Source organism: Idiotropiscis lumnitzeri, chromosome 6 (assembly GCF_059441095.1).
Source record: "Idiotropiscis lumnitzeri isolate Australia: NSW breed Sydney's pygmy pipehorse chromosome 6, RoL_Ilum_1.0, whole genome shotgun sequence".
NCBI lineage: Eukaryota > Metazoa > Chordata > Actinopteri > Syngnathiformes > Syngnathidae > Idiotropiscis > Idiotropiscis lumnitzeri.
In genome coordinates this window covers 4,412,302-4,424,105 of record NC_142396.1, presented here as the reverse complement: position 1 = coordinate 4,424,105, position 11,804 = coordinate 4,412,302, and the positions used below count along the sequence as shown (strand labels likewise).

General features: G+C 44.3%; 1 protein-coding gene across 1 annotated transcript; it reads left to right on the top strand.

The window, feature by feature from the left end:
- Positions 1 to 389: 389 nt before the first annotated feature.
- On the top strand, positions 390 to 11,604 carry siah1 (siah E3 ubiquitin protein ligase 1). Its single transcript, XM_088299549.1, has 5 exons — positions 390 to 644; positions 5,542 to 5,599; positions 8,211 to 8,392; positions 9,149 to 9,445; positions 9,991 to 11,604. Exons 1-5 carry the CDS (start codon positions 531 to 533, stop codon positions 10,360 to 10,362), a joined length of 1,023 nt encoding a protein of 340 aa, XP_088155675.1. The 5' UTR covers positions 390 to 530; the 3' UTR covers positions 10,363 to 11,604.
- Positions 11,605 to 11,804: the final 200 nt, after the last annotated feature.

Here is an 11,804-nt window from a genome sequence, read left to right as displayed (position 1 = left end):
CCTGCTTACTTGTATCAGCTTTTTATGTTTTCAATACATAATTTAGTATTGGACACCGCTAACTTCAACTACCGCTGACAAGTTAATCATGTCTAACATACAGTACTTGGTCAATAAAGATGATTCTGATGATGTGGAATTAACTGATTATTATTATGTGAATTTGAAAGAATGTGAAAATACCATTTCTTGTTTTCACAATGTTGCTTTTGTTTTGTGCTTCCTAAATTGATCATCAACAAGCCGTGTCATTTTACTGTTCTGTTTTATCTTTTTTTAAATGCAGCTATTTTGCTAGAATCTTGATTTTCATCTTTTCATTTAATGTCTTTAATCCTTATTCTTCCGTTTCAGTAAACCACAAGTAATTTCTCCGACTGCCTGGTGAAAGCACAATCCGTACTGGGCCGCCTGCAAGCGAGGAGCGCGCTCCCGAGGCAAACTTCAACAACCGTGCGCGAGCCCGAGCGGCTGCTCGTTGCTACTATTTAGCGCCTGGCGTCTCGCCTCTGCTTCACGAGCATTTGCGAATGTGTGTCCCTGCAGCTAACCAAGGAAACACGGACTACACCGAGCCGCTGTCGACCCCTTCTCGGCGTATACGTCGTTTTACCCGCGGTGAAGTCACGGATATTTCTTCCGAGGTAAGCTGGGTCGTGCTAATAATGGCGAGAGGAGGTTTGGAACGAGTGTGCTGTGGTCAAAACAACAGCGTTAGCTTGCCTTCCATTAGCGCGGGAGGGGGGGGTGGCTTGCTAACATTAGCTAGCCCCTTTTTGCTAACTTGTTTGTGGACTTCACTTGTTCAACGACCCTTTTTTTCATTGAGACGAACGCGTTACTTCGAGGAAGTAGACATGTTTTCGTTTATCTGCGTGGTAGTACACTCGCTGAGATAACTGACCGATTTCGGGAGCGTACATGCTAAGGCTGCAGCTCCCCGTCACGACTAGGCCTTGTGTGTGTGTGGAACACTAGGTAGCAAGAAATATGCCGTCGTTTTCCTCCAAAAGCACAGCATTTCTGGTTGACTCCCTTTCGCTCAACGTCCATGTATTCTTTTGCATGTGTGTCTTTGCGAAGAGGAAAAGCTCAACACTGACTTGGTTGTGCTTGCCCGTGAGTGACCTGGCTTCAAGTGGAGGCTTGAATGTCAGCTGTGAGCATAAAATGTAATTGAAACGTCTCCATCCTGCAACATTATCTTATCTTTTTAATCGGGTACTGTAAGTAGAGCTGGTGGTAACATGTACACTTGTATACGTGTAATGAACGAGCACGGGCAGGTACAGTACATTCTCGGCTGCATTTTGTCATTAAGCGTCGGTGCTTGTGGGGATTAATGCCCCTGTGCAAGAGAAGCTTTATTTCACTTATCAGCGACATTACTGTTGTCCAAGCTTAAGTTGGACAACATTGTCAAGCTTCTATATATTGCTGAAGTTAGCAAAAACTGATTACAATGCCATTACTTCCATTTAATCAATGAAACACGATGCATTCTCACACTGCACCTTTCGCCTCTCTTCATCGGGCTCACGAATAAACTGTTCGTGATCAGCTGAGTAGCCTGTTGCCATAACAACACTCGCGGAGTCGAGCATCAACAGTGGCGCTTTAACACTACAAGAAGGGGGTGTGTGTGTGTGTGTGTGTTTAAGTCGATGCACAGCATGTTACAAAACATGCCTGAACAATGATTTGTTGCAGTTACTCTCTCGGTGGCAATATACTGCCGTGTTGTTATTAATGTAGCCATTTTTTGTTGCAACACTTTGCAATGAAACTGCCTGCCATTGTCAGACCCTCCCTTTACCCCACCGCATGAAAAAAAAACGTAAAAATATGCAAGATGGGATTGAATGTCTGGATTCTGAAAATACAAAAATGTCATTGGCAGTGAATGAGTTAACTCACCGGTCCTGGTCGGTGAACACTGAGCAGCCGCAACAAGGTTTTCTTGTACTTGTGGAAGTAGAAATGTGTTTTCAGAGCGCCCAACAATAATAGATTTGATAAAGAGTTACATCCTTGCTGTGGTTTACCACCCAGTTCTGTTCAGATTGTGACACGTCTGTCGGTCGTAATGCGCCGCAATCTGCGCGAAATGTTGTGAAAGACATAATTACACTAAATTATATGAGAAAGTATTTTTATGCAAAGCTTGAAATGTGATAATTCAGCAAATATTTAAATGAAAAATCTTTATGCCATCATCAAACAATTAATTATTTTTTTCCACCATTAAAGAGGACAGCCTCAGTCGTGGCGGGAAACTGCTCTTACTTACTTAAAGACATCAGTCGGCGACGCGCTTACGAGCGTGGGGAATGGGCGGTTTTGTCTCATCAATGTCAACTGTATGTTCCTAATGAAAAGCAAACTCTCTGCAGCGCACCACACACTGCCTAGAACACCGTTACTTGAAACCTTGTATAATATTAAAACACCCCATAATGATACGACGACAGGTGTGGTGTGTTGCATTTGAAAACATCTTGCAGGTGACACATGTCCAGGTGCCTATTGTCTCGGTCGCATTAAACCCGCAAGCTAGCGAAATGAGTAAAAACCATGCCACATTGGAAGCCCGCTCTGCACAATTTCTCACGCCTTCTGGCACTCAAGGTTGAGGAGAAAGTCAGCTCCGGTCGTCCTCTTTGCCATTCATTGTTTACAAAAGTCACGTGAAACCTCCGCAATCCAAGAATTGCCTCTTTTAACACATTAGCCAATCCACAACCGGTTTAGGTGATTAAAAAACATGAATAATTATGACAATGAAAATTAAACGACGATGATGATATTAGGACCTCTGACACGGACCTTTAAACACAACCCATAATACATTTTAATGTTCGATAATGCCAACATATTACATATATGTCATTAATATGGACCAGCAATACAATCACTGGACATAAAATGAATTAAATAAGCTAAGCTAATAGTGAGGCTAATCGGCTCATAAATGGGTGGAATAACGTCAGGTAGGATACGGGAAGAGAGATGCCGAGAATCATCATCTTGAAAAGCCTGCGTCCAGACTTCCTGAGTCAGTCAATGCACTGCATTTAAGTTCAAATGTGTCGAGGCCAACGCATTCCATGCATGATGGTGTTCTATTTCTCTTTGGTTCAGCGGATGACGACATTCTAAAGTGCATGACAGCGACTTGAAGATTTTGTGGCAAACCTCACCGGAGTTGTCAGCGAGCCATCGCATACACAGTGAGCAAGGGAAACTTGTCGCACATGTGTAGGGAAAACCCTGAGCTCATGGTTCACACATAGTTTGTGAAACCACATATCCATCGCGATTTCCAATATGCCGAGCATTGTTTTATGTTTCAGAGCATTGCCCGTTGGCAATGCTTCAGCCGCTTCATGACGGACGTTGCGTCATTTTGGTTCTATCGGTTTGTGAATGAATGATCGTGTGCAGCTGCTGCCTGTGCGTGCGCACTCGGTACTCAGATGTCCCAACAGAGCCTATTTAATGACCTCTTGTGGCCTATTGATGGCCGGCTTTGTTCTCATTCTTCTCCATTCAGCCATTTATCTTTTCTCTGTAAATTGGATCAAGCTCCTGGTTGAAAGTGTCTTGATGAAACGTGATTGCGGCTGCTCAGCAAACGCTTTACTTGGATGATGCGTGTGTGATTTGTGTCAGCTGCGACGCGTGCGTCATCAGTTTATGCTGATTAAGCCTTATGCAAAGCTGTTAGAAATTCAACCACATTCATTTTAGTGCGTTTTTAAAGCACTGGTCCCCAACCTTTTTTTTTTCTTTTTTCGGTTCAAACAAATACATGTTTTTCGCTGAACGGATTCTAGTTCGGTAAGCGGTTTTAAGCTAAAAAGAAAAACGTTTTCCATAATTAGAAGCGGATGTTTCGTCCAACTGGAACTTGTTTGATGCTGGTCTCCGGCCCTCCCTTTTTGGGCACTCTGGAAATCCAAATGGCACATTTGAACAACGCTCTTGAGTTTTTGAATGGTCGCAGGCAATCAGCGCTCGCTCGTGGCGTATTTCCCAACGCACCCAAGGCTAGGGAACGAGTACCCCGAGCCTGAGTCAGAGTTCCACTCTTCTTGGTCTTGATTTTAGTGCAACGACACCCCCCCCCCCCCCAAAAAAAAAAATGCGACTTGCGCTCCGAAACGTATCGTCGAAAAAAATAACGGCGTCCACACATTTGTGCGGGAATTAGTTTGCATGATGCTGTCTTTAAAAGCCTGCGGCCATTTGTTGAAGACTGTTTGCAATAAGCAATACATTGTGAAAAGAAAATGAGTTATGTTGTCAGAGAGGGCAGCTGGTGGTAGAGCCTGCAGACAGACAAGTCTGAAATCTGAGCCCCGCGCATTCATTTGGGCAGTGGGAGTGGCGGGTGGGGGGGGGGGGGGGGCACAGGAAAAGAGTCAGAGGAGCTGACTTGTCCACGGTGGCAAGAGAATTAGCTCTTTTGACGTTGAAAACTCAGCTACTGACATGATTGGGTGCATGACAGAGAGAGAAGCAAGTGGAGATGAAGGAGTTATTAGTTTGGAGAACTGGGCGGGGGGTGCGCGTGTGTGTGTGTGTGTGAGCGCATACTGTTAGTGCTGACATTGGACACCGGCTCAGCTCCACACACCCCGCGGTGACACCTACCGCACTTCAGGAACAGCAGAGTGTGGAAGTCAGACAGTTTGGGACTTTCCCTCCTCGTTCTCTTACCGACTACAACCTTTTTCCTCCTCTGGAACGCCATTTGGCTCAATCTGTGTTTTGCAATCCTACAAAGAGGCACAGTTTTACTTTGGCATTGCGTTTGTCCGTCGGGTGGCGGCTCTCTTGTACTTTTTACATTTTCGAATTGGTAAAGCGGAGTTGGTTTTGAGATATAATCCAATGAAAAAACATTCATTTTGTGTTACCGTAGCTTAGTATAGGTTTATTTGCAGAAAAGTTATTGTTACCGTATTGAAATTGTTTTGTTGTATCATTCCCAAAATGTGATACATTTTTATCTCTTTGTGTCGATGCGTTTTGTATCGATCAAAAGATTTATCGTTACTGGTTTGTGCAGATTGACCCAGTAGTTCTTGCGAAGAAGACGGCTACACCCCCTTTTTTGCCGAAAAATGTCAAATCCTTGCTCCTTCAACTCTTTAGAACCTTCCCATTTTCGAGGATGTGATGTGTCACAACATAAGATGGAATGAAGGAAGCACTGGTATATTTTTTTTTTGTCACAGGGGAAGGTCACAGTGCCCGTATCAAATAGTTTTTGACAACTGATTGTTACATAATACACTGGTTTCCACTTAGCTACCTGTTATTTATTATGCTCATGAATGATTTTAAAAAGTTGTAACATTTTCTTTTTTAAAAACATTTTTAGAAGACTTTTGTTTTGTAGTTTTTCACGTCGACGTGTACGGTGCCACACATGCTCATTTAAAACAGTTTGTCCATTAATTTGTAACTAATTGATTTGATGTCTTTTGTCAGGCAATGCACTAATTCTACGTGTTTATATTCCTTTCTTTTCAGAGGTCCCCCCCATTTCAAGAGAAGACGAAAGCCTTATTTGGAAATCTTATGGACGAAGGTGAGTTGAGGGTTGTTTTTTTTTTTGTTTTTTTTCCTCCCTTCCAAATTTCATGGTAGACATATCCTCCTCGTGAATAAACTTGAGAAGGCAAGCCTGCTTCACATAATTAAAAATATAACATTCGAAGAATTTACAATCAAAAGAATTAGACATTTAAAAACATAAGAAAATTAAAAGTGATCTTTGTTTTAAAATGCATTGTCTTCGACTCATGGCTGTTTGTTTGCCTTTTTGAAGTGAACAACGTTGAATAGAGCACACTTAAGAGCCTTGGTTTCCAAAAGCACCTGAAATCTAAAAGGAGTTTGTTTAATGACGAAAATGTAGGTCCGATGGAACAACCCCGGTTTCTCCTGCCCGCTCCCGGCTGCAACGGCCACCCAAATGTGTTGCCAGCCACCACTTCATTGTGCCCAAACCTCATCACCCGCTTACCGGAAAGTGTTGCTATGCCATGTCATGTTTTTCCCCATGCATTTTTTTTTTTCTTTCACAAATTTCCCCGCCACTCCTATAATACATGCATCACTTTATAAACAATGCGCCCTTATAAGAACTTTATTTAACTATGGCGAGGCAGATATGTAATAGAGATGAGTTCTGAACTTTGGTGTTCGATTCGAAGAAGAAAATGGCATTTTGTGTATGGAATTTTGTAAAAGTTAATTGGCAGATTAATCAGTATTTCTTTTTTTTCCTGCCAAAAATCCACATCTGCCTCACAAAACCTCATCGTATGCATCGGCCTGAGTGTCGCTCTTCTCCTTGATGTGGTTATAGCATCGCCTTTAAAATGGATTAGGCAACCGAGTCATTGCCTGCAAGGAGCTGCCTTGACTGGTTATATCATTTGCGCACGCTAGCTGACTATGACCCCGGCCTTGGACTGTCTCAGTGTCCTGTGCTAATTTAGTCCCACTGCTCTGGCTTCTGTCACTGCTGCTTCTGTTGGTATGCTTGCCAGCTATTAATAGTCTCCAAGGAATTATCCCCATCGCAGCAGATGTGCGTACTAATGGGCCAGCATGATGGCGAAGCGTTAACCTTGCACGTACAGATGTGACCAACCGGGATGTAAAACAAACCAAAAAAAAAAAAAAGTACAATAATCCGGCCGGATAAATACACACACGCTTAAACTAATACATTGTTGTTGCATCATCTTTTGAGTCGGTATCTATCGCTGTATTAGTGTCGCTATTGGCAACATCCGCAAAAATGCTCCCAACTGTCAGATTGTTTTTTTTTCTTTTGAAAGAAAAATACTAGGTTATCCCAAAAATAAACCATCTACATTGAAAGATGCCCCAACCCTAATCATATCGCATACCGCTTGTTTTCCCCCAAATGGTGCATCACTACTGCCCACCCCTGTTTGAGTGGAGTGAAACTCGGCATGCATCACAATTCGGTGTTGAAAACATAATCAGGATCTTTAAAGTTTGTAAGAGTCTAATAAAACATGGGCGACTTCAATCCTGCAAACGTAGTTGTGTACTCCACCTTGCCTCAGTGGCTTCAACACGCCATTAAACTATGAAGTTCGAGACGGTCGATTAATTGATGGTAGCCATCCTTCCTCCTACTTTATTTATTTATTTTTTTTAAATGTATTATTGCTTTTCTAAGCTACTGTTGCAAGTAAATTTGTGAGCGCCGTACTGGTCCAATTGATTGCTCCACTGCCGGTATATGCATCTCCATGTTGCTGAGCCATCATCTCATCACCTACTACTTTTCCGCCGTTCACTTCCCACACATTATCGTCTACTTGATCCTCTCTGGTTTCGTCTTGTGTTGTCAGAGTGTGGGCGGGGCTATATAAGGATGAGCTATGCAGGGTCGCGGTCGTGACACCTTTTGTAATCCTCTCTTTTGCCTCATTGGACATTTTTCATTCCTTTCTGTCCTAATAAATAATGTACATTTGATACATTAGTTGTTGGTAGCCACTTGCACTTTCTGAGCAGAGGAGTGTTTTGGGAAGAGCTTGTTTGTAATGTGCACATTGTCCGATTTTAATTAATTCCACTTGTGCTCTCTAAAAGCTGGAAAAACCTGAGTTGATGCGCTCATAAGTCAAGGTGTCATGAGCATGTTTCCACTTTCTCAATACATTCAAGAAATGTAAACTCAACAATTGATGACTTTATTTCCTGGTAGCTTGGACCAGGGCTGCACAATAGGTAAAAAAAATAAATAAAAAATCAATATCGATAATGCTCTACGCTAGTGGAATGACAATTAATTAGCTAAGAATACGTTGAGATTGCTTATTTTGCCGTTTGGGGGGGATTTTTTTTTTTTTTTATTGAATTAGATCATTGTCGTTTCTTTAGGTACAAGTTAAATATCGCAATAATATTTATCGCAATAGTCAGCAGCCATATCGCACATCCATGTTTTTCCAGTATCGTGCAGCCCTAGTTGTGGACCTCTGATGAAAAAATAATTGAGGGTTACAAAGACGCGGAAACAGCAGCCACAGTCTTGCGTTTGTAGTATTGCGCTTATATTGTCGATGTCATCATCAAAATGTGGCTTTCATTCATGGCTCTTCTCTCTCTGTTTATTTGTCTTTGTGTGTTTTATTCTTGATTGAAATCAGAAATGAGTCGCCAGACTGCCACCGCGCTGCCCACAGGAACATCCAAGTGCCCTGCCTCCCAGCGCGTGCCCACCCTGTCAGGGACCACTGCCTCCAACAGTGACCTGGCCAGCCTGTTCGAGTGCCCGGTGTGCTTCGACTATGTCCTGCCTCCCATCCTTCAGTGCCAGTCGGGACACTTGGTATGTGAGCCCGTTCTTGGCACACAGATCACAATGTGTGCCAAATGAATATTGCAAACCATTTTGCTGCATCAGACTAGTTTTTTAGTATTCCGTCACGATTGACCAACTTGCCAGACTCATTTTTTTTTTATGGATTTCAAATGGCTTTGAATTGACTTGAAATTTGTCCTGTTCTCCGCTTCCAAAGTTTTCGTCTTGACAGCCCACTATTCTGCTCTGAGTTCAAAACGCTTGTATTCGAAACAGCGTCTGGCCGTTTGTGATCAGGGCAATAAAACAAAATTGAAATATTGTCTGGAAAATAGAAAGCTGCTGCAACAAACAATCATCACAATGTGAGGGCTCACTGAAATGCTGTGTTTGATCAAGAACAAGTGGAATAATAAGAAATTCCAACAATGCTTCCTGTTTGCCTGGCAGACAGATACACCAAAAAAAAAAAAAAAGAAAACTCACAGTGACTGCCAAGTGAAATGAGTTGCTGCTGGCAGGATTATTCAGCGTTTTTCTTTTCATGATCCAAAATATAACACAAAGCAGAGGAAAGGACCGTTTGATGGCTCGTGTCCGTCAAGACGTGTTCATTATAGGGATCACAAATACTTCCTGGATGAGCTTCCAAATTGTATGATTGCTATGCGGATGTGACTGAAGTTCCGACACGTGCGGCGGTGCACTTCTTCTGGCCTTGGTGTTCAAAGTCTTTCCCTTTCCTCCGGTGTCATTTTGTGTCTGTGTACCCGCCTTTGTCAGGTATGCTCCAACTGTCGGCCCAAACTCACCTGCTGCCCCACCTGTCGAGGGCCGCTGGGCTCCATCAGGAATCTGGCGATGGAGAAGGTGGCGAACTCGGTGCTCTTCCCGTGCAAATACGCCTCGTCGGGATGCGAAGTCACGCTGCCGCACACCGACAAGACGGAGCACGAGGAGCTGTGCGAGTTCCGGCCGTACTCGTGCCCGTGCCCCGGCGCCTCCTGCAAGTGGCAGGGCTCCCTGGATGCCGTCATGCCTCACTTGATGCACCAGCACAAGTCCATCACCACATTGCAGGTCAGCTTTCGCCGAGCCACTGAGCCCATTGTCCACATGGTGGCGCTTTTGTCAATGTTTTAATGCCGCGCTTGCACCCGGATCAAAGTGGTGGCAGCTTTACTGTCTTGCTTGGTTTCTTTCATTCAGAATCACCCCCGAACTATTGAATCCCTTTCAAAAACACACATTTAACGAAATTTGAAAGAATGAGGTTATTTTTCTTCCAAATGACGCCCGTAGCTTTGAATAAATGTAAATGGGAAGCTTGAAGCTGTCCAAATGTTTCCAATATTTAACGGGCTTGGACCGCTACTGTGCGAAGGGCCACGTCGAGGCGTCCATTACAGATGTAGTCCATTTGTTCCGGCTCGTTTAACTGGAGGTGCCACGGTACTATGCATGTTTTGAATCAAGGGGGTTGTTTTATTTTGTCATTTGTAAAAATAAATAATATAAACGTATATTATTATGTTTCCAAGTTAATTCTGGGGGAGGATTTGGGCTCGGAAGAAATCAAGCAGATGCCTGAAGCGAAATACTAAATCCAAATCTCCCTTTTCCAGGGGGAGGACATTGTGTTTCTGGCCACAGACATCAACCTGCCCGGCGCCGTGGACTGGGTGATGATGCAGTCGTGCTTCGGCTTCCACTTCATGCTGGTGCTGGAGAAGCAGGAGAAGTACGACGGTCACCAACAGTTCTTTGCCATCGTGCAGCTCATTGGGACTCGCAAGCAAGCGGAGAACTTTGCGTATCGCCTGGAGCTCAACGGCCACCGGCGCCGCCTGACCTGGGAGGCCACGCCGCGCTCCATCCACGAGGGCATCGCTACGGCCATCATGAACAGCGACTGTCTGGTGTTCGACACGTCCATCGCGCAGCTCTTTGCAGAGAACGGCAACCTAGGCATCAACGTGACCATCTCCATGTGCTAAGAACTCACCGATAAGCCACGTGGGAGGCGGGAGGTTTGGATGTCTTGGTCAACCACTCGGCAGGCATTCGGAGGGGGTCGAATCAGCTCGGCTCCGCCTCCGTCGGACTATTTGAAGACACTATGGATGTGGAATCGGACTGTCGTGTCGGGCAGCTGCGAGGAACCAGAGGCGGGAGTGTGTGGAGGTGGCCGCAGCCTTATCAACACGCAAAACAAACGTACACGCGCAGTCTCACCTGGTTGGTCATCAAGGCGTTTTTCTGGCAGTGTCTTCTCCATTCTTGTTTTAGTGTCGTTCACCTCCTCCACCACACACACGCGCGCACACACACACAAGCTGTTAACACGGGCCCCCTGATCCAATCCAGGCAGTTGGCAAGCTATCATGCCTCATGCGAACGGGCCGGCTCATCTTCCGACTGCCAGCTGCGGTTTTGCGGCCGCACGTGCAGCCAAACCCGTCGTCTCCGTGGCCGTGGCGCCAAGTTATGTAGCTCCCGGTTCTGTTGAGGACTCCCATACCTCGGGACATCCGCCGGCCCGTCTCCCTCACGTGGATTCCTAAAGACTGTGCAATGGACACGCGTTTCATCACCTGAGTTGATTGTTTTGTTTTGTTTCTTTTTTTTAAATTGATGTTACAACACGCTCTCCTCGCATCCGTGTGATGACTCTCAGATGGATTTTTCCAACCCCCCCCAAAATGATCTTAATCATCACCAAGTGTGTATGCCCGTGCATTTGCATGACCGATAAACGATAAGGTCGGTCTTGTTTTGTTTGGGGGTGCATTTCAGTTCAGTCAAATTGTCTTTGTGGGATTTCTTAAATCTTTTGACAGAGAGGTGAACCAATTGGCCTGCTTATCTCCATCGCCTCTTCTCAGTGACCAGGTTGCTACAAAATTATTACATGGAAATTGATCCTTATTGTTTGTCAAATGACTTTCCAAAAACAGCAGTCGGTTGTTAACTTGTGGCTAGGCAGTGTGTTTGTAGGTGAAAGCCAGTTGTATTCTCTCCTCCTCCATCTGGTTGGATGGTTTTGTTTTTTTTCCTCCCGTCATCTATTTGTCCGTATGTCCTCTTGTGGTAAGTCTTCTTTCTTCCTTTTTTTTGTTAATAAACGTGAGCATTTTCTTCATGTGGAGTCGCCATCATCTTGCTGCTCTCCCTCAACTGGACCCTCCCTTGACCTTTTCTGTTTTAACATGTCATTAAATAAATTTATCTTTTTCATACCAGGTCTCTCTTTTTAATATATTGCGTTCTGCTCAACTGTCAATTTAATTTAGATGTGCAGACATCGTGTCAGCCTCAGTTGTGAAGTTCAAGGGTCAATTCTCAGCAGGAGTTTCCATGTTCTTTCTGATTGAACTTTCTAAATTGTCTGGTGTGTTTGTGAGGCCGGTTGGTTGTTTTGTCTTTGAGTGTTCTGCAA

Coding starts and splice junctions, on each gene's coding strand:
- siah1 (XM_088299549.1), top strand. CDS start 531: ATGTGTGTCCCTGCAGCTAACCAAGGAAACACGGACTACACCGAGCCG. Junction 8,393..9,148: donor AGTGCCAGTCGGGACACTTG/GTATGTGAGCCC, acceptor CGCCTTTGTCAG/GTATGCTCCAACTGTCGGCC. Junction 9,446..9,990: donor AGTCCATCACCACATTGCAG/GTCAGCTTTCGC, acceptor TCCCTTTTCCAG/GGGGAGGACATTGTGTTTCT.